The sequence below is a fragment of the Pipistrellus hanaki genome (genome assembly GCF_964339955.1).
Source record: "Pipistrellus hanaki genome assembly, chromosome: 14".
Lineage (NCBI taxonomy): Eukaryota > Metazoa > Chordata > Mammalia > Chiroptera > Vespertilionidae > Pipistrellus > Pipistrellus hanaki.
This window is the reverse complement of record NC_140516.1, coordinates 37,949,847-37,971,184: the sequence shown is the minus strand read 5'-3', so window position 1 is coordinate 37,971,184 and position 21,338 is coordinate 37,949,847. Positions and strand designations below refer to the sequence as shown.

Sequence of the window (21,338 nt, the reverse complement as noted above, 5' to 3'; positions counted from 1 at the left end):
AAATGTTAATTTTTATTAAAATGATCTATTATTTTTATGTTAATGATTACTCATTTATTTCACCCCTTGGATTCAGCATGTCATTATGGAAATAAACCTACGTTTCTGTGAAAATTGAAGGTGGGTTTACATAAACTTAAACCTTGTTTTATTTGGCCCGGATTAGCCTATGAGTTTGACATGCTTGGTGTAAACTATGCAAATTCTACTTCTTTAAATAAAATTAAAACATATTCATATGCAGACATAATAATGTTCCCTTCTTCTAATGTTTGTCAATTGTGTTAGTAATGTAATTATCTGAATCCTGGCAAATCTGAGCCTTTATGCGAGCTCCTAAAAGCTGCCCCTGGTGATCGCATCGGCTTCACATTTGTTGGGCAGAGGGGACTGGGACATTCGGAAGCTAACAGGGACTGAAAATGAGGAACCCATTCGAGGCCTATTTACCTGTAGCACCACCGCGCATCAGGTGAAAGATATCAACCAATTTGGAAAACAACAAAACACAAGCAGGACCAAGGGCTGAATTTTTGAAGAATGATCACGTTTGGGGGTGAATGGAGCAGGTGCCAGTAAAGGAGAGGAAAAGGCAAGCAGTCAGAGATGAGCACAGGCTCCCTCTCTTGTACTGCTCTTGCTGGAGGTGGGTCAGCTGTCCACATGCGATGCTCAGGTTCTGAGCCCTCATTATTCTTGGATGCGTCTAAAAGTTCACTTAGGGAGAAAAAGGGATAACAACCATCTGAAATACCAAAGCGAAGACCTGCTTGGTTTTCTCCCCTTCAAGTTTTCCCTCTCCGACCCTGTCCCTCTGCACATCCCCCCCATGGCTTCTCCACACCCTGTAAGCCCCACCCTTGCCGAGCCCTAAGACTTGTCTTCTCCACCTGCCGTCTCCTTCGCGTTTGGCCCCGCTCGGCCGCCGTGACGGGCCTGTGCGCATGTGCAGCGCGAAACCTCAAGAAGGTCAAGATGGCGGCGGCCAGGGCGGGGGTCCTGGGACTCCGATGGCTGCAAAGGGCAGGGCGGAACGTGGCGCCGCTGGGTGCACGGACAGGTCCGCGAGAAAAAGCGAGGCCTCCGTGTGGGGAGGGGGTGTCTGAGGGTTGGTGTGTCGCGGGGGAGGTGGGTGTCGTGGATCACCGCGGCGGCCGTGTCGGGGCTGCGGGGCAGGGGCGGAGGTGGAGTTCGTGTATCCAGAAAAGCGGGTGGAGCGTCTCGCCGGTCCCTGGGAGACCCGGGCTCCGGCCTCCGCTGCCACTGCAGCGTGAAATCTTCGGGGGAGGCAGGCGGGACGGGGTGCCCTCTCTGACCTGCCCTCGTCTGCCCTGTAGCCTCCCACATCACCAAGGACATGCTCCCGGGGCCCTATCCCAGGACCCCAGAAGAGCGGGCCGCCGCCGCCAAGAAGTATAATATGCGGGTGGAAGACTACGAGCCGTACCCAGATGATGGCATGGGGTGAGACGGAGAGGGTCTGCGCGTAGTGATGGGAGAAGGCGACTGGGTTAGGTGGCTCGACTTTGACCCTTTCCACCTCCTTCCTCCCCCCAACCTTCCCATGACCCCTCAGAGTCAATGGTGTGGGTGCTTTTCTCGGTGGAGGGAGGTTGGAGGGGGTGGGAGAGCACAGCTGCAGCCGAGAGGACTTCAATTTTCTCCTTGGCTCGGGTTATTTCCTCAAATGAGGAAGCGAGGTTTTAATAGCTCCCCGAGGACCCGTGAATAGCAGGAATCTTCCTTGGCTCCATCCAGAGCGCAAGGTTTCATTTGGATTGAGCATCTGCTGGGCTCAGGTGCTGTCATCCGGGCACGTGACCGGGCTGGAACTGGACTCCTGTCTTGAGAACCTTATTGTAGATGGAATAGTCTACATTTGTGTATATCTCTCTTTAAAAAAAATAAATAAATAAATAAAAAATCCGCTATCATTGCCGTTGGGGCCGTGGAAATCCTAGCAACTGTGGAGCAGATTAAACGGCAGATTAAATTCCCTTGCTCCAATTAATGTTACTCCCTCCTCCCCTCCTGTCCCCATAGCTACCGCACATCTAACATCTCTCGGGTTAATTATTGGAAGTGATTGCCAGCACCCTCATTTTCTATACTAGCATTGCTCTTTCAGGGTGATTTCAGCAGCTCCTATTCGTCTTGTTGCTTTCCAATCACTTTTTGTAGTGTATGTCTAGTTGTCATCATTTCCTATGGCTTCTATTGTGTTATGGACAAGAGCAGCCTTAACAGCCATCTGTATAAGTTGAACCTGGATTGGTTGGAGGAAAACCCAGCTTGGCAAGATGTCCCATGAGGTGTTTGGAACGTGAAGATGTATGCCAACTCGGTTGAAGAACATAGATGCTATGAAAATAATACTTTCCTAATCTATGCCCTTTTTTGTTTTTATTTCGATTAATCATGGGTTTAGACCCCATACTTCGTTTCATTTTCTGCTCATGAAGAAATCAGAGTGACTGATAACGCCTTCCAGGCCTAGCATTATAACATTATGTGACTTTTTTCTTTTTGTTGAAAGAATGTGAGAAAAGCTTATGATGTTATAATATTTCAGAGTTTGATGTGAACCTTTTTTTAAAAAAAAAAAATGTTTTTATTTCAGAGAGGAAGGAAAGGGAGAGGGAGAGAGAAACATCAGTGATGAAAGAGAACCACTGATCGGCTGCCTCCCGCATGCTCACACTGGGGATAGAGACCAAAACCCAGGCATATGCCCTGACTGGGAATCAAACCATGATCTCCTGGTTCATAGGTCAACACAATCACTGACCGTACTGGTTGGGCTGGTGAACTTTTAATTACAATTTGGGCTTCTGTGGTTGGTTCTTTGCTTAACGACTAAAAATTGAGATCTTGATTTGAAAGTCAGTACCTCTGTCCTTCGGTGAGGCAGTTATTTCTGTCAGTTGGTTTCTTATTTTTGAGATGAGGATACTCTGAATTATCTGAGAGACACTGCTCAGAGCCCTTTCCAGAATTCTTGCTATCTCTCAGGTATGGCGACTACCCAAAGCTCCCTGACCGCTCACAGCATGAGAGGGATCCATGGTATGACTGGGACCACTCAGACCTGAGATTGAACTGGGGTGAACCGGTGAGAGAACTATATCCCATTTAACCTTTCTTCCTTCTCCCTATTTATTCCTGGGGATTTTTTTTTTTTTTTTAAGCTCAAATAGCACTTTTCTGTCCAAATAACACTAAGGTTTTCTGCCAAAGGAAGCCAAATCTATTCATCTGAGGTCTGATGTTCCATGTGTGGCATATGGAATGGGACCTCTGGAAATTAACAAGCTTTGTAAATATCCAATGATTGAAACTAACCGTAAACCAGCATCTAATCCTGTGGGCCAGAGTATCTCAAACTTGGCTCTCAGAATATTGTTCAGGGCAGTAGAATGCCTTTGTCCAGCCCTGTATCAGGCTCTGACCACTCTGGACTGGCTGCTTTTGTAGGAAGAGCAGCATGTGACATTTATCTGTCTTTCCGCCTTAGTATCACTGGGACCTCGATATGTATATCAGGAACCGTGTGGACACGTCCCCCACACCTGTTTCTTGGGATGTCATGTGTAAGCACTTACTCGGCTTCGTGGCCTTCATGATGTTCATGTTTTGGGTTGGCGAGACGTATCCCTCCTACCAGCCAGTGGTGAGTATCTGAAAAGTGCTTTCTTGTGGGCCCTGTTTACTTAGCCCTGTTTCCTGAGGGAAGGGAATGGGGACAGCCTATGGAGGGCCTTACACATGGGCCTGGCACAAGTACCAGGCACTGCTCCATGCCTAGCATCTTGGATCAGTCTGAGTGAGAAACCGTTTAGGACTCTGTAAGGAAGGAGAATATGGAAACCAGCTAGCCTCTAGAGTTGCCATTTGGGGACTGTACTTACCAATTACATTTCCTCAAGTGATTCACTCTAAGGTAGAGCCATGGAATGTGGAGTTGAAGCCTTATCCTTTTTGAAGGTGTGAAGGACACCTCCTATGAGGTATTGGAAGCAATTAAATGTTTACTATAAGCATAGACAGTTATATTCTGGAGAACGTGAAAGAAAAAGCACTGTCTAGCTTTAATGAAGTTCAGTTTGAATAATAAGAAAATTCAAATGAGCAACGTTTCAACAAATACAGGAATTTGGCAGATTTTGTGTATAGTGTGTGTGTGTGTGTGTGTGTGTGTGTGTGTGTAGTGAATGTTTGCACTAATGGATATGAGGTGCTGTTAAGGAGAAGGGTTACCTAGTAAACTAGATGCTACAAATACTTAAACACTTCGGGTGGTAGGGAGAATTTGGAGAGAACATGTGGGGCAAGAGAAAACAGAAGGAAGGAAGGACAAGGAAAGAGTTAGCTGGAGTGGAGCAGGCATATAAAATAATTCCTAGATAACTGGCTGCATTGGTTACCTGGAGAGCTGATAAAAATCCAGATTCCTGGGCTCCACTTCCTGAAAAGCCTAATTCAATAGCTCCACAGTGGGATTCTAGAATCAATATTTAACAAGTCCCCAGGTAATTCTGATGTCCTAGGAAATCATATATGGAAATTGCTCCCTTAAAAATTATTGTAAGGTGAGCTGATCAATTTAAGTTGGACAGCTTTTACTGCATTGCTAAGGGATTTGGACTTGATGGTATAGTAACACATTAATTCAACAAATATTTATGAAACCCCTGTTGTGTACCATCCAGACCATGCTAGGGGTTGGGGATACAGTGATAACTTACTTGGTCTGCTCTAGGCAACCGGAAGCCATATTGAGTTTTTGAATAGAATAATGACATAATGAAAGCTAAATTTTTAGGAAGATTAATCTGGGAGTAGCCTGCAGCAGCGGTCACCAACCTTTCAGACCTCATGGACCACCAGTGCTCCACGGACCACCAGTGCTCCGCAGACCACTGGTTGGCGACCACTGATCTACAAGATAGATTGTAAGGAAAGGAACGGAAAGCAGGGAAGCTGCTGTGTTTGCAGTTGGCTGCTCAGTGCTACCTCTGCAGAGATAATCAATGTCCTGATGGTAGCTGGTATGTCTGTGTGCACTGACACGAGCCTTCCTGCCAAGCCCCAGGGGCCCCAGGCTGGAGAGTGCACGTAGGGCTGGTGTGAGCACTAACTTCACTTCAGGAGAGCAAGGAACACAGTGTGGCTCTGCCATTTTTCAGTTCTGTAAGCATATCACCCTTTTCTCCTCCCCTTGAGCTGTGTTCTCTGACAGCTGTTTGTTGGTAAAGCCAGCAGCCCCTAAAGCACGTCCCAGCCGTGTCTCCTCTGTGCTTTCCCTCACTGCTGCTCCTGCACGCCTCATTTGCTAGGCCACTTTAGTGGTGGAACCATTAGAGGCTGAGTGACTTAAAGGAGATTGAGTCTGTCTCAACCCCGAGAGAGTGGGATGGATGGATGCATCGTCTCATTTAGAAAGCTCTCCCTGGTGCTCTCCCTCATATATTCTCTCTCTCTCTCTCTCTCTCTCTCTCTCTCTCTCTCTCTCTCTCTCTCTCTCTCTCTCCACACACACACACACGCACACACACACACACACACACACACACACACAGAGTGTAGGCACCATTTCTCTCATAGTCCAGGCTTTCTCTCTGCCTTGGGCTGAGCAGGGAAGAGGAGTGCTCTTCCTGCCATTCTAGCCCAGCTGGGTCTGACCAGAGGCTACCACAAACCCATTTACTGTGCATGGCTGTTAAACCCAGAGCGGGACGTAGCCAGGTATTGGCTGGATGTATGTTGTTCTTGATGGCCTGTGTTTTTTCCTCAGGGGCCGAAGCAGTATCCTTATAATAACCTGTACCTGGAACGAGGCGGCGATCCCACCAAGGAGCCCGAGCCTGTGGTTCACTATGAAATCTGAGGAAGCTTCCTGGGCTTTGTGCCCACTGACTGACAGTCCCTCGTTCCTGGAGATTTAACCTTAATGAAATCCCTGATTAAACAGTGCTGTGGTACCTGTGCCTCGTTTCTCCAGGATTAGCCACTGCCTGAGGAGCCTCTCCTCTGTCCGCTGTCACCCCTCCTCTCCCCCAGAGAGTGGAAGAAGGGGGGGGGGAGGGTAAGCACAAGAAGATGTTAATTTGTCATCGCTGGGATTGTGAAAGTAGTTGAGGGTTTCATTTGTACAGCAGGTGCTAAGGGTAGCTTCTTGTTTATAGGGTTGAGGAAGCAGGAAGATATGTTCCTGACTTCCCAAGTTGGAACAAGAATTATATCCCATTAAAAAAAACCTTTTTAATAATGGTGGTTAGCTAACAAAAAAAAAAATGTACTCTAACATGTTGTAAGTATATTACAGGACAAATAGGTAGTGTTTTTGGACTGGACTAGGGCTGTGACTGCTTCTTAATTTTACTTGTTATATAAACATGTATTTCTCAATCCAATGCAATTTCTGAGTCCTAGCTCCTTATAAGCTAGCATTACCTATATTTATGATTTAGAGGACAGTTCAGTGAGTTACTACTGAACCTATGGCTTTTGTTGCTTTAGTTATTCATCCAAGCTCCTATATAGCCTCAGAGGAAAACCATGTTTTTGAAGGTTTATCTTAATGTATCTGTTTTTAAGGGAACCAACTTATGTTCTTTTCTTCCTTTGGAGACATTTTCTTAAATTACAATAATATTGCCAGAAATCTGATCCATTGAAAAGCATACATTCAACAGACCTATAGAAGCAAATCTACTCAAGTTAGATAAGGGGTCCTTTAATGGTTGTCCAGGCAACGAAAGACTTATGAGATCAGGGAGTGAGTACTTCTCATGAAGTGCCTTTCTTTGAAAATCTCCAGTCTTTTTCTGTCTTCATTCTCTGTCCTTTAGAGCAGTGGTCGCCGACCGGACCTCACAGACCACCAGTGGTCCTCGGGTGACGGCTGCTTTAGAGCATTGCTAATCATTTAACATCTGTGATAGGCCCTGGGGATATAAAGTCAAAACAATACAAAATAATTTTAAGTAGTTACCAAGAAGAGGGAACACCATTAAAAAAAAAAAAAAAAAAGGTGAAAAGAATTAAGGAAGAGTATACTTAAAAAAAAAAAATCCTGCTTGAAACTGACCTTATGCCTTTGGTTTAAATTTCTTTCAGAAAACTCAATCAGTAACATTTCTGCCTTATTCCCCAATTTGTGGTGTTGCCTGAGGTTCAGTTATCCATCCTGTTTACTTTTCCTCGGGGCTCATCTACCATTGTGGTGCTAAATTCAAGAAATAGTACAAGGAATGGGCGGGCACAGCAATGCCCTAAATTGTCTTCTGTCCTGAATTGGAAACTCCCAAGTCCACAGCAAAGGCATTGTAGGGCTATGTCACATGACTTGGGGGCTGTCCTAAGATGACCCGGTCACCACCTTCGGAGGCTATCAAGCAGGAATACAGAGGGATTTATGCATTAGATGGAAGTTTTGAATCAAAGAATTTAGATCTAAAATGTTCAGCTGCCTACGGGACATTTTTATTTGGAAATGCCATAATTCCCTCAGTGAGCATAAGAGATGCACGATCTTTTCACCTCCAATTCCTTTGTCAGTCACAAAAGCCTGTCCAATTTTGCTTTACAAACATTGCCACTGTATTAATCCAGGCTTTCATCACCTGATACCTAGTTTCTATTAGTTTCCTAATTTGCCTCCAGCCCTCTCTTTTACCTCCCAGAGTGGATCCATATTGCTAGTCTCAAAATACAATCTATATCTTACTGCATCCCTACCCATAATTTTCAATAACTCCATATTATCTGAGTTGAATTGGTATTTCTCAGCCTACTGTAACCAGCCTACTCCCCCAACTTCTAGACTCTTCCATGTTATGAGAGATGGCAGGGTGGCTATTCGCCTGTTGAGCCCCTTGCTCCTTGCTGAGACATTACCTATGAGGCAACTCCAAGGTATACCGCCCGTCTCAGGTCTCTAAAACCTTCCAGCCCCTGGTGTGCAGTACCTTGCTCTCTGTACATATAGCCTTTATCAACCAATAGTTTTGGGCACTGGTTTGCTGGGCTGTGTGTGTGTCACAGGTAATTATGGCCTCGATTGTTTTTTTTAGCTTTTCAGTTAGGTTCTAATGAGGCCCAGTCTTACCTACTTAAGTAGGTAATGAATTAGTGTTTTCCCTTTTTAGAGGCTGGCTCCAGGTCTAGCTTAAATTGAGTAAATCAGAATTTCCTGGTGGTCGGATCTGACCCCCTGTGGCAGAACTGGGCAGTCAGGACAGGGGAGGGAGGCCCATTAAAAGCTATCGTCCTGTTACATCCTCTCGGCGGGTGGGCTCGGCCCGGTCTAGCTTTTTGCCCCCTGCTTGGCCGCGCGCGTGGGCTGCGGCGCCCGCCGCCCGGGACTACTTTGGCCCTCCCCAGCCGCCGTCCGCTGCGCCGCGGGGCCCCGGAGCCCTTCGGAGACCGCCCGGCTCGCCGCTGACCCCTGACCTGGGCTCCCGGCAGGTTGGTTTCCTCGCCAGTCGGGGGCCCTGATAGTGGACAAAAGCCCGAGACTCGGCCGCTGCTCGCGGCCGCGGGGGGAGCGCGACCTCCGCGGAGACCCTGGCCCGCCGGCTCCAGCCCTCGCCGTGGGCCCGGCTCCCCGCCACCTGCCGCCGGGTCCCCCCCCAGCGCGGCCCCGCACTGCCCCGGCCCGGGCCGCCGAGTCCGCCCCGCCGGGCAGAGACCGGCCGCACCGGGGAGGGAGGGCGGGAGAGCCGCGCTGACCGCCCCCCGTCCCTGCAGGTCTCAGCCCCCGCTCGAAGGGTCATAGCTCTCCCACCTTCAACGCCCCGTCCCCCAGCCGTTCTGACCCCATCGAGGCCCCTATTTGTGAGCAGACGTCTCTGAACAAAGTAGATTAAAAGCCCATTTCCCCGATTTCTAGACTGTCAGGATTTAAACACCTGACGGAGTTTCGTTTAGTTTAGACCAGTGGAATGGTTAAAAGTCCTGGGCTATGGAGGCTGATAGGGGTTCACATCTTGACCTGCCCTGTTCTCTTCTTTGTAAAATGAGGGTGATAATAGTATTAATCGCAAAAAAAAAAGATATATAGTGAGAATTAAATTAGTTATACATGTCAAGTGCACAGCGCTAATAGCAGCTCCTACTTTTGTTACGGGATCTTTTCCCAGAAACATGAGGATGGCTTTGGCCAGCAGGTGGCGCTGGTGACTGTACTGTGATGGGTAGCGAGCTGATGAGAAGTTCCTGGTGCAGCCTCAGGTGTTCACAGGCCTCCTGGAAAGTTGGTTCTTAGGTTGTGGGTTATTGTTAGGATGATTAACAAAGGCTTCCTGGAAAGGTCAGCTAAACTTCAAGCTGGAAAGTACATTAGAAATTAAGTAAGACTGCTCCCTGGTTTGGTAAGTTAGAGTAACCTGTGTGACTTGCTAAAGCGGGTTGCAGTAGGTCCCAAGTTTCTTCCCACAAGTTCAGTGTCACTTTTTTCCCTTTAAAAAAAACTCAAAAACAACACCTTTTCTGCCTCGTTGTGAGCTCATTGGGATGGTACCTTGAATGTGTGCTAGAATGGCTTGGAAGCCACAGAGTAAAATGTCTGCATTCATTCAGCAAATATTATGAAGCACTTACTATGTGGCACGTTGCTCTGGCACTACATGATGAACAAAGCAGACATAGTGCTAGCTTTCATGATGTTTACTTAGCGGATGAGACCACTGTAAATGTAGATAAATACATAATTATAAATTGCTACAAAGAAAAATATTGAGGCTGTTTTTGATTGGGTGGTTTACCTCTGTCATGAAATGAGAAGCTGAGCCCAGAAAGAGGGGATAAAGAGCTAGTCAGGCAAAGATGGAAGGGAAGAGTATTCAAAGTATAAGGAACAGATTCAAGAAGACTCTAAGGTGAGAAAAAGCCAGGAAATGCACAACGGCTAATGCAGCTGGAGCACAACGAATAAGGGGGAAAGGAGCGAGAGATAATGTTGAAGTAGGCTGGAGCTTTTGAGGAGGGCCATACTAAGGGGTTTGAATTTTATTCTGAATGTGGTAGAAGCCATTGAAAGATTTTAAGTATGGAATGCCAAAATCTCATTTTTTTTATTTTAAAAGCTCACTCCTGATGCTCTGTAGAGAATGAATTGGGTGATGGTATGAGTAACAGGGAGATGACCAATTGGAAAATTATTGACGCAATCCAGGTGAGAGATGATAATCTTCAAATAGAGTGGTGGTGGTAGAGAGGAAGAAAAGCCGACATCCTTTGAAGGTAAAGTCTGGAAGACTAGAAGGAAATAAGGGAGGAGGGAATCAGGTGATTTTCTGGTTTCTGGATTGAGCAATTAAGTGAATAGTGGTGGTACCATTTACTGAGCTAAAGAAGACAAGATAAGAACAGATATTGGGAGGAGAAGATGTGTAATAGAGAATTCCATTTAGATAAACTAACGTGGTCTGCTATATCCAAGTGGAAATATTTGACTAGCTGTTGTATGTAATTCAAATCTCTCCTTTGAGCTCCTTAAACTTGGAGCTCAAAGGAGAGGTTTGTATTGATCATATAAATTTTGGAGTCATCAACCTATGGTTGCTATTTAAAGCCAAGGAAATTGATAAAGTCACTGAGAGATTATCTGGTTTGTTGCTTATCATCACCATGGGGCCTGTGGCAACCGTGCCTTTTAGATTTAAAGCATTAGATTTTAGTGATTGAACTGTCCTTACAGACATGCAGATGGTCATGTGTTTGTCACTCCGTGTTGCCCTGAGATGCCCCATCCCGTGATGTTGAGAGTGAAACAAGATCTTGTGTTCGCAGATGCTCCCTGGATCGGGCCCTTCAGCTTGCCGGTTTCTATTTTCAGTGAGCTGAGGGCCATGTCAGATTTCTGCCACCTACAGGTCAGACCATGAAGTTGAAGGAAATCGAGAGGCCAGCTGTCCAAGTGTGGAGCCCAGCCAGCCAGTACCCTGTGTATCTGGCCACAGGTACGGTGGGTGATACTGTGGACTAGGAGCCAGGGGGAGTACATAGGTCCGGGGAAGTTTAATATGCAGAATTCTTTATTGAACATCAGAGAAAGCTTTAGAGTCATGGGGTTGGCTCACAGCAAAGCAAGGGGCTATCAGCTGTTTTTGGTACCCAAGGGTAGCCTTGGACTATGGCTCAAGGCTAGGCACCTCATGCTTTTCTGCAGTTACCATTTGAAAAAGGACCTTTCTTTGCAGTTGCCATTTGAAAAAGGGTTATACTCAGTCTTTTCTTGTTTCTCCTCCTCTCCACTCCCTAGTATAAATATACCCCAAATCCATGCTTATTTTGTTGCTCATACGCTGCCTCTCCCTAATTTTTCTTGTGCCTAGGAACATCTGCCCAGCAGCTAGATGCCTCCTTTAGCACAAATGGCACATTGGAAATCTTTGAGGTTGATTTCAGGGACCTTTCTTTGGACTTGAAACGCAAGGGCATCCTTTCTGCCTCAAGCAGGTACTATGTCTGAAGTGCTGATGGGTATGCAGGGCAGATCCTGACGTAGACCCCGATGGGGAATCCTGGGAGTAGTGTGAGCTTCTCAGGGTTCATGAGGAGACAAGTGAGGGGAGAAGGATCCTCACCAAGTTGGAGAGAAGTTAACTCTGGGTTTATTCTGCAAAACTCTTTTAAAAACACCCACTCCTTTCTGGTCAGGAGCAGCAGTGTTACGCAGAATCATGTGAAACAGATGCCTCCCACAGGCCTGGACTCATAAGTATCTGATCTCTATGAATCCAAAGCTGTTGACTCCTTCCTCCCTTGGCTCTTATGAAGATAAATACCTTACACAATATCCCCGTCTTCTGCCCAGGGGAGGAGAACGAATGAAGCTCTCCTCGCTGCTGTCAGGGACCCACTGGGACTCATAGATTTCATGGCTCTGGTAAGCTTAGAGGGCTGGCACTCACTTAACTAGCATTCAGTGAGCACATGCATACATGCCAGGCACCATGCAAGGGCCTCTGTATATCTTATTCATTCCTCAAAATGAACCTGAGCAATAAATAACATAATTCCCATTTCACCTAGGAGGGAACCAAAAATCTGAGAAGCTAGGGTTTAAGTGTCCACCTGTTTAATTCCACAGCCTACCTTCTTTCCATTATTAAATTGCTCTTTTACTATAGGTTTTGTAAAGATGAAGCTTACAGTATGAAGCTGTGGTCTCCACATTTTTGTACCATTGGAAAAATGTGAATTACTATATTCAAGTCATTCAATATAAAATTATACATTTAATATAAATAATATACACTTACTATTGTACTATTACTAAAGTGTAATTTTTAAAAGGGTAATTTATATCATTTCTTATATTAAAAATATAAATCTTTTTCTTACAGCCCAGAGAATTACCTTGCCCATCCATCCCAGTTTAGAATACAGTGTTCCATCCTCTTGTGAATTTTTGGGTCCATCTGAGAGATTAGTTAAGATGTTTAGAAAGGGGTGCCCTCTTCTTTATTTTCATGGTTTAATCTAATAATGAAGATTAGTTATTGTTTCCTTTTTCTTGAATCCCTGTATCACTTTATGACAGTATCTGTATTTTGCAGTTTTTTATATATCTTTGTATTGCCAGTATTTGTATCTTTTGAAGAGCAGGCACTAGAGGGTTTACCAATAATGATGAGATATTCTTAGCCTGTAAGCAAGCATTTCAGAAAGGGCCCCTGGTAGGGGTGAGCTAATTCAATAATGTTTATATTCCTGGAGGTAAGAAAAGGTGCAGTGGGTAAGGGGTCTTATTCTTGACAGGCCAAGCAGCAGTTTAAGCACAGTTGTGGCTCCTTAAATCTAGAGTTCCTAAAAGAGGGGCAGTATAATTGCTTAGGAAACCTTGAAATTGAATCCAAAGATCCATGTGGGCAGAGATTTTTGTATGTTTTATTCACTGCTGTATCTCTAGCACCTAGAACAATGCTTGGCATTAGGTGCTTAATAAATATTTGTTGAATGAATGAGTGAAATAAGCAATTCCTGGGTTATCAAACTGAGCATTCTATCTACCACTTCAGTTATATTAGTCTTCAGTTAGTGTAAGAGCTTTTCAAGGGTGATGGTCTGTTTGTTTTGCAGCAAACTAGGTTGAAGGGACCCTTTTTGAAATGTTGGTACTGAACGTGGGCATTATGAACTTTACCTCATGTCCTGCTCCACCCTGCAGGGATCTGTGGGCTATAACCAACATAAATAGTACAGTCAATTGCACTATAATTGTTTCCAAAGATTGGTTCTCATTCCCAAAGACCTAAGGGATTACCTTTGACACAGTCCTGTTAGGACCTTTCTGAAGAAGTCATGTTAGACAACATAAACCTAAGACACCCTCTTCTTTCTGTTCCAGCCTGGGTTAGGTCACTTACTCAAAAGTCAGTCTCACAAACTATTGACCAAGATGATTAGGGTAGATAGAGAGCTACACATCCTTTGCTTTATGCTTTCTTCTTTCTTTTCCTTTGTGTCATCTGCCTGGTTTAGTGCAGCAGTCGCCAATCCCTCGGACCTCACAGACCACCGGTTGGTGCCCTCTGGTTTAGTGGAAAGCACAGTTGTGTTGGGTTGCAGCCTTAATAAAGAGCTGTGTGTGTTTGGGCAAATAGAGCTGTCAGTGGTCTCAGGTTTCCTCACTTATGTATAAAGGCTTCACAAGATGACCTGCTGAGCTCAAAATTCAGGTCTTGTGTTTTGTTTTGTTTTTTGACTTAGTCTCCTTCCTCCCTCCAACCTTTTTAAAAACTCCTCCTTATGTCTATTCATTATTAACTAAACACATACTTTTCAAAATCTTCTCCTTTCCTTTGCCTGCCCTGTTTACCAGGCCCATGCCTCAACCACATTTGAATCCTGAAAATCCCCTTCTCCTCAATCCATGATGCATCAGAGAAATATCCATTTAGAAACATCTGACTGAAGAGAAGTGTTCTGAAATACTGCTATTGATGTAGATAAGGGACAACCTCAAGCTATAAATAGACTGATAAATGTCACTGGATGCAATCAGAATCAATGTGGATTAGCATGTGCACTGAAGCAAGCGATGTTTGGTTAGATGAATCTCACTCAAGAGGAAAGGTTTCTGGGAGAATAATACATTTTTTATGTATTGATTTTTGAACTGAAGACATAGCTGCTTTGGCTGAATGATGTCAGAGGCCAGTGTGCGATCTGCTTTCTACCTCTGTCTGCTCTGAGGTTCTAGATCTCTTGAGAGGCCTCCGTAATCTGTGTATGACCCAGCCTCTTCAATGGAGAAAGCAGGTGATCTATCTCCCAGTGCTTCCACCTCAGTTCTCTCTTCTTTGGGAGCATTTTGATCTCTCTTTCGGCGCCTGTGTAAGGGACAACACAAAGCAGAAAAGACCACTTTGTGTACTTCTCTTAGTTTTCCAGTTTCTAAGACTTGCCTTCTCTCTTGAAGATACAAGATCACAGAATAGAGAGAGCATATGCTTTGCTGTTGGACATACCTGGGTTCAAATCCCAGTTTTGCCATCTACTATCCTCTTGAATATGTTATTTAAGTTCGCTGGCCCTGTTTTCTCCGCTGTAAATCTAGGATGTATAGTACCCTGTTTCCCCGAAAATAAGACAGTGTCTTATATTAATTTTTTCTCCTACAGTTGCAATAGGTCTTATTTTCAGGGAATGTCTTATCTTTCCATGCGCTAGGTCTTATTTTCGGAGGATGTCTTATTTTCGGGTAAACACGGTAGGCACGTAATAGGCTGTCACAATCAATGCATTCAGAAAAGTAGTTATTTTTCTCAGACAGCCATTGCTCCACTCCACTGTCTTCCTTCTCTAGTTTGGAGCACTGCCTTTAACACTCAGATTGACTTTTTAAGGAAACTTGGAGTTCTTCAGCTATTTTGGACTGGATGTGGACAAACTCATTTTCACTCTAGTTCACTTGCACAAAGCTGAGATTTTATTTTTTTATTTAAAAAAATATTTTTTTATTGATTTAAAAAATATATATATTTTATTGATTTTTTACAGAGAGGAAGAGAGAAGGATAGAGAGTTAGAAATATCGATGAGAGACATCGATTAGCTGCCTCTTGCACACCCCCTACTGGGGATGTGCCCGCAACCAAGCTACATGCCCTCGACCCAAATCGAACCTGGGACCCAAATCGAACCTGGGACCCCTCAGTCCGCAGGCCGACGCTCTATCCACTGAGCCAAACCGATTTTTGCAAGGCTGAGATTTTTCAAAAGAAACATTTCTAAGCAAATAAAATGCAAACTCCAAAACAAAAATAAAGTACATAAATCATAGCAATAATTTATACAGCACATATTCTTAATCACTAAAACTTGGCCTCAGAGGAGCTTATCTGGTGTGACGTTCTGCTTTCACATGCTTCAGTTTATCCTCTTCAGCCCTGTGTTTTGCTTTTCACTAGAAGCATAGCAATGAGCTGGTTGTTAGGGCTGGCTCTATCTTTATGAAGTTCATTGTCTTCCCTGATTGTTCTAGGCTGGTGTGCATCTGGTACAGTCGTTCTCAACCTCAACCCCGGCCGCTGGTTAAAATTATCTGGAGGGTCTTACTGAAAACGTAGGTTCGAAGTCCTATCTCTGAAAATTCTGCTTCATAAGGTCTGAATAAGAATCAAAGAATCTATGTTTAGGTGCCACTTATTATTCTGTGATGTCCTAATGTCTCCATTGTTGCCATCATTTTCCTGGGAACCACTTTAGCAGAGAATTACACTTCTATTCTTATGTTTTCCTACCTTCCCATGCACACTTTTCTTCCTAAACCTTCCCTTTAAATCTTTTAGTTTCTATTTTCAGGCCAAGCCCATCTTTTTATTTTACCTTTTTTAAAAGAAATATTCTAACATAGACAAGTTGCAGATTAATACAGTAAACACTTGTGTACCTTCACTTAGTTCATCGGTTGTTAACATTTTGTCACATTTGCTCACATGCTCGCATGTGCTCTCTTTCTACACACACACACACAGCTGTCTCTTGTACTCTGTCCATTTGTAGAGAAGAGCTAAGATACACTCCTTGAGCTTATTGATCAATCCCTGTCCTTGCTTGAATCATCCCAAGTGTTCTCCATCACGTCCCATTCAGTCTCCAGCTTCACCCTCGCTCATTAAGAGGCTAACAAAATAGAATGTACCATCTGTCCATCTGTCTGCATGCTTACAGAAAGAAAATCATTTTGTCTGCATTTCGGCCACTGTAGAGGAACTGGGTCCTCTTCTCAAACCCTTTGGTGACCCCCCACACCTTGAGGTCTCTGGTACCTTCTACTTGTCACTGTACCTCTTCTACCATCCCATGTGAGTTTTTCACTACCACACCCCCCTCTGGTTCCTGTGTGACCTGTTATGGGCTTCTCTAGTCACTCTGTTGACTTGCCCACTGCTACACTGATCTCTAGCCCCAGAATGCCTCTAGCCCCAGCATACTAGTAAAGCACACTCTTCTGCCCTATTAAGATCAGACAACCTTAGAAAGTATAGCCTTTCTGACAGTAGCTTTAGACCACCATTTGTGCCACCTCTGATTTTTGTTTGTTTGTTTGCTTTCCAATCTGTTGGGGTGACATATATTAATAATATATCATCTGTATATTGCACTGTGTGCTCACCACCCAGTCTAGTCTCCTGTCACCATATAATTTGATCCTTTACCCTCTTTATCTTCTCCCCATTCCCTTCCCCTCTGGTAACCACTCTACTGTTATCATAGCTCTGTTTTGCTTCAGGTGCTCAGCTCTTCACTTCTGGCAGGTTGGCTATGCTCTTATGACTGGCCAAACAGGTTCCTGCCTGGTCATCCCACTCACTTTCTTTGCTGACTGTTCCTAAGGTGAGGGAGCATTCAGTGAGGGATCTTAGGACACCATTCAGTGTGAAATCTGATTTCTCAGAAGGGCTGTGGAAATATCCTTGGCTAGCAGCTGGGAAATGGACAGGCCACTTAGGAAGCTTTGAGGGGTTTCACATGCCTGCGTTAGGGGCTTTGCAGAAGATCTGCACCTGTCTGCAAGGTATCCAGGGTCCATCCCCCCCCCCCCTTTTTTTTTTGGTAAGTCACTGGCAGTATCTTGTTAGAAGCATCCTCAGGAAACCAGAAAAGTGCTTCCCAGAAGTTGTGTTTATTCTCCATGCTTCTGTGTCTCTAAGGCTGGCCCATGGCAGCCATACAATGCTTCAGTGAGCTAGCCGCACGGGAAAGGCATGAAATCCTTGGTTTTTTTCTCACATCCAGTTTGAAAGGGAAGCGGTGAATCAATTCTTAGTCTAGGGCAGTGGTCTGTGAGCTATGGTTTGCCGCTCTGTTGACTAATGAGTTTGCCGACCACTGGAGGGAATTTGCTTCTAGTCAGGGACAGAAAAGTTTGGTCTTCCTCCAAACAAGAGACAGTATAGATCTCAGGCATTAAAATAAAATGGGCTTGACTTTGAACCTTGGTTCTGCTACTTTCTAGGTGTAAAATGGGGATAAAATACTAGCTGTACATGCAGAAGTTTCATAACTTCTCTGGCCTCAGTTTACGCAATTGAAAGTAGAATCAATAATAACACCTTATGGAGTTGTTGAATATTCAATCAGTTAATACATATAAAGCACTTAAGACAGTGCCTGGTACATAGGAAGTACTCAATAAATATTAGTTGTTATTTGAGTTGTGAGGATAAGGTGAAATGATCTATTTGAAGTATTTATCATTAGGCCTATTTAATATTAACTATTTAATATATATAATAAAAAATATATATATCCCCACAGAACTCTGAGGCAGTGGCTTCCTGGCTTCTAGTGTAACGTAGAGGGAATATTTTCCAGAGAAAGGGCAGGACCCGCCAGAGGAGGCATTCCTTCTGGGTCTGGGATATGAGGAAGACAGGCAGGCCCCAGCCAGGGGTGGGAACGCCTGCATAATGGCAGAGTCTGGCAGAGCTGCTTGCTGATATGGACCTGAACTGGTGCTGATGCTTGTTCCTCCTCTCTGTAGGTTTCACAAGCTGGTCTGGGGGAGCTCTGGCAATGGGAACCTGGAAGGCCCCGGGGTTATCGCAGGCGGCGGGGACAACGGCATGCTCACACTGTACAATGTGACCCACATCCTATCCTCAGGAAAGGAGCCTGTGATTGCCCAGACACAGAAGCACTCGGGGGCTGTCAGAGCCCTAGACTTTAACCCTTTTCAGGTACTACATTCCATTTGGTCAGACATGGCCAAGCCCTCAAGCAGTAGCTCTGAATGGAAGCATTCACTTAAGACTTCCAGTCTGTAACTCTGAACCCTTCCCAGGCTGTTTTGGGGGAGGTTTTAGAAGCCTCATATATGGGTCTCTTTCCCCCTCTCCTCCTCCCATCTCTTCAAAGACCTGTTCTTTGTATAGGGCAACATCCTGGCCTCGGGGGCGAGTGACTCTGAAATCTTCATTTGGGATTTGAATAACCTGAGTGTGCCCATGACCCCAGGATCCAAGTCACAGGTGAGGAGGCTCTGGGGCTGCTGCGTACAGTGTGCAGCTGACTTTCCCCGGGAAGAGTCTTGGATTCTTGGAGGCAGCCAGAGCATAGGAGATTTTAGGCTTTACCACTGGAGGGCAATAAAGCTCCACAGTGTGCTACCAGCCATATTTAACAGGGCTGGAGGGAGGGGAGTGTATGTGTGCGTTTGGTTTGTGATCATTAACTGTCTTGGGGTTGGAGTAAGACATTGAGAGAAGACATTGTATAGCTTAGGCAAGGTTAAGCAGGCTTGGTGCAAGGGGACTTCCAGATATACCCTGGTCCTTTTGTGGGTAGGGTCAGCCTTGTCTCTGTATCTGGTTTTCCCATGCAGTTGGGGATCTCATGTATTCTGTCTCTCAGTGCACTTATCTGTCAGTCTATGGCTGGGCCTGTCTTTTTGCTTCTTGGCTTATGCTTACAGTTGCGTGAGGTAAGTTAAGGATGAATTTGATAGCACCTGTGCCCTAAAAGTAGCAATGGCTTTTTTTTTTTCTTGCCTTGCTATCTCTGGGAATCTTGGGTGTTTATGTTCCCCTTCCTTGCTCACTTCCTCCTTCTATCCCTAAGAGTTATTTTAAAATCTTGACTCTATCCTCTCAGGAGCACCTTGGGATAGGAGTGAAACCCAAGTGTGCCCACCATTGTCTCACTCTGGAAAATTCAATCCAGCTCCCTGAGACGGTCTTGGTTTGCGTAGCCCCATATCTACCATTAATTAGGCTTTCTGTGGGTGGTTGGGAGCAGTGGAACAGCAATTGCCTTTTGGTTGGGCGGATAGCAAGTTGTCCTTTACCTGCTACCCCCCTCCTGCCTCAGCAGCCCCCAGAAGACATCAAGGCACTCTCTTGGAACCGGCAAGTTCAACACATTTTGTCTTCTGCTCACCCCAGCGGCAAGGCAGTGGTGTGGGATCTGAGGAAGAATGAACCTATCATCAAAGTCAGTGATCACAGCAGCAGGGTGAGTCATGAAACAAAATGTAGGCTTGGGCTGTGGCTTCTCTCTCAGATGTGGTCATTGCAGCTGTTTGCAACTGTTACACATGTGGATTTCCTATTGACAGTGAAAGCTTAGGGACCTAAACAGACCTGATAATGGGCTCTTCTAAGGGTCCTTACTTATTCATGGTCATCACTTATTTCCTGATGGCTGTGGAGTTCTCAGTCACCTAGAAGGGACACAAAACCTGTCCTCGGAGTGGTCCCATCCCAATTGGCCGGAAAAGGTTCACACTAGAATGGGCAGGTTATGCTACCCATTGGAGTCTGCTTTGTTCGCAGATGAACTGCTCAGGCCTGGCCTGGCACCCAGACATAGCCACTCAGTTGGTGCTCTGCTCAGAAGACGATCGTCTCCCAGTAATTCAGTTGTGGGACTTGCGCTTCGCCTCCTCGCCCCTGAAGGTGCTGGAGAGCCATAGCAGGTAGTATCTCAAACTTCATCTGCATCCTTGGTGGAGAGCTGGGGCATAATGACCTGAGTAAGAGGTAGCTTTAGCTACCAAACATCCTCCCTGTCTTCAGAGCCATCCCAGTGAACACACAGTCACCCAGTCCTAGCTCCAGCCCCAACCAAGAAGAGTTCCTTTAGACCCAGAGGTCATGGAAAAGAGCCTGAGATGCCATCTGACTTCTAGAGATGGGAGTGGAGATAGGGAAATGAGAAATATTGGAGCCAGTGTTTAGCCCCCTAGGAGAGTCCCCAGGCTCCCATCTGGTAATGTTCATTTCTTTAGTGACGAGGTTGCCTTCTCCTGCACACAGGCCTGCCTCTGAAGCTGATTTCTAGGGCCCAGAGCAGAGATGGCAGCCCCACAGTCTGTTCTTTGTAACTAGTGTAAAAGGCCATGTTGCCTTTATACCTCCTTGGGAACTCTTGAGGGTTAGGCCTCACTGCCCTCCTGAGCTAAAAAGCACCTATAGGATGGGTGCTTCTCCGATTCATGCTGGTTCATAGCCCCTGCTCTACAGTCAGGGAAAAGAAGAAAGCCATCCTGCATGATCTGTGGAAGGCAGAGTGATACTGTGCACAGAGCATAGGCTCTTAGAATTGACTTGGATTCTGGCTGCTTGGCTGCTGAAAATTCCTTAATTAAAAACAAAAAACAAAAAAACCCTGTTTTTTTTTTCTTCTCTCATTTGTAAAATAAAATCAGGCTGCTCATTTTGTAGGGATGAGATTTATCAGAGATACATAAAGTACCCTATTCATAGTAGGATTTCGGCCAATGCTTGTTCCTCCTTCCTTTTTAGGGGCATCTTGTCAGTGTCATGGAGCCAGGCTGATGCTGAGCTGCTGCTCAGTAGTGCCAAGGACAACCAGGTCTTGTGCTGGAACCTCGTGAGCAGCGAGGTAGGCTGGTCCTTCTGTGGGCGTTCTGGGATTGGGAGGTGAGATGGGGAGACGCATTCTGGGCTGCCTTATCTATGTCAGGGTTTCCCTGATGCTGTGTTCCCTCATATTAGGTGGCATATAAGCTACCCACACAGAGCAGCTGGTGCTTTGATGTGCAGTGGTGCCCTCGGAACCCTCCAGTATTCTCTGCTGCCTCCTTTGACGGCTGGATCCGTTTGTACTCTGTGATGGGTAGGAGCTGGGAAGTCCAGCAGATGAGACAGGTTGACAAGGTTTGAAGGGCTTAGTGGACAATGCTGGAGGGAAGGGGTTGTCTCTCTCTGTGGGGAGAGAGCAGGACATATGGCCTGGGGAGAAGTGGGGATGTTGAAGAGAAGGAGGGCAGGGCCCTGGGTTTGGGAGGGCTGTACTTTTGCTCCAGTGTCCATCTTCCCGGGAGGAAGTCAGTCCTGCCACAATACAAAAGAGACCTTC

General features: G+C 45.5%; 2 protein-coding genes across 16 annotated transcripts in view; both read left to right on the top strand.

Annotated features, from left to right (window-relative positions):
• The first annotated feature begins 907 nt into the window (after window positions 1–907).
• On the top strand, window positions 908–5,981 carry NDUFB8 (NADH:ubiquinone oxidoreductase subunit B8). The gene is made up of 5 exons (XM_084903652.1): window positions 908–1,060; window positions 1,338–1,464; window positions 3,013–3,112; window positions 3,515–3,670; window positions 5,795–5,981. Exons 1-5 carry the CDS (start codon window positions 976–978, stop codon window positions 5,885–5,887), a joined length of 561 nt encoding a protein of 186 aa, XP_084759778.1. The 5' UTR covers window positions 908–975; the 3' UTR covers window positions 5,888–5,981.
• Window positions 5,982–7,086: 1,105 nt separating this feature from the next.
• Window positions 7,087–21,338, top strand: part of SEC31B (SEC31 homolog B, COPII coat complex component) — a 30,680-nt gene continuing 16,428 nt past the window's right edge. For 4 of the 15 annotated variants that reach the window (XR_014796771.1, XM_084903640.1, XM_084903647.1 and 1 more), the window contains exons 1-8: window positions 10,268–10,964; window positions 11,340–11,463; window positions 18,001–18,196; window positions 18,392–18,487; window positions 19,326–19,469; window positions 19,790–19,932; window positions 20,762–20,861; window positions 20,975–21,136. Coding sequence is in view for 14 of the 15 variants with exons in the window: in XM_084903640.1 (XP_084759766.1) it covers window positions 10,886–10,964; window positions 11,340–11,463; window positions 18,001–18,196; window positions 18,392–18,487; window positions 19,326–19,469; window positions 19,790–19,932; window positions 20,762–20,861; window positions 20,975–21,136 (1,044 nt within the window). In the remaining variant the exon portion in view is untranslated. Of the gene's footprint in view, window positions 8,470–9,296; window positions 10,246–10,267; window positions 10,965–11,337; window positions 11,464–11,821; window positions 11,894–18,000; window positions 18,197–18,391; window positions 18,488–19,325; window positions 19,470–19,789; window positions 19,933–20,761; window positions 20,862–20,974; window positions 21,137–21,338 lie in introns of those variants that run through there. The other 11 variants (XM_084903644.1, XM_084903646.1, XM_084903643.1 and 8 more) reach the window with 11 other exon arrangements.

Bases quoted from the DNA above. Each gene is read 5' to 3' on its own strand.
- NDUFB8 (XM_084903652.1), top strand. From the start codon at position 976: ATGGCGGCGGCCAGGGCGGGGGTCCTGGGACTCCGATGGCTGCAAAGG. The intron at 1,061-1,337 runs GTCCGCGAGAAA...TCTGCCCTGTAG, and splicing joins GCCGCTGGGTGCACGGACAG to CCTCCCACATCACCAAGGAC. The intron at 1,465-3,012 runs GTGAGACGGAGA...GCTATCTCTCAG, and splicing joins TACCCAGATGATGGCATGGG to GTATGGCGACTACCCAAAGC.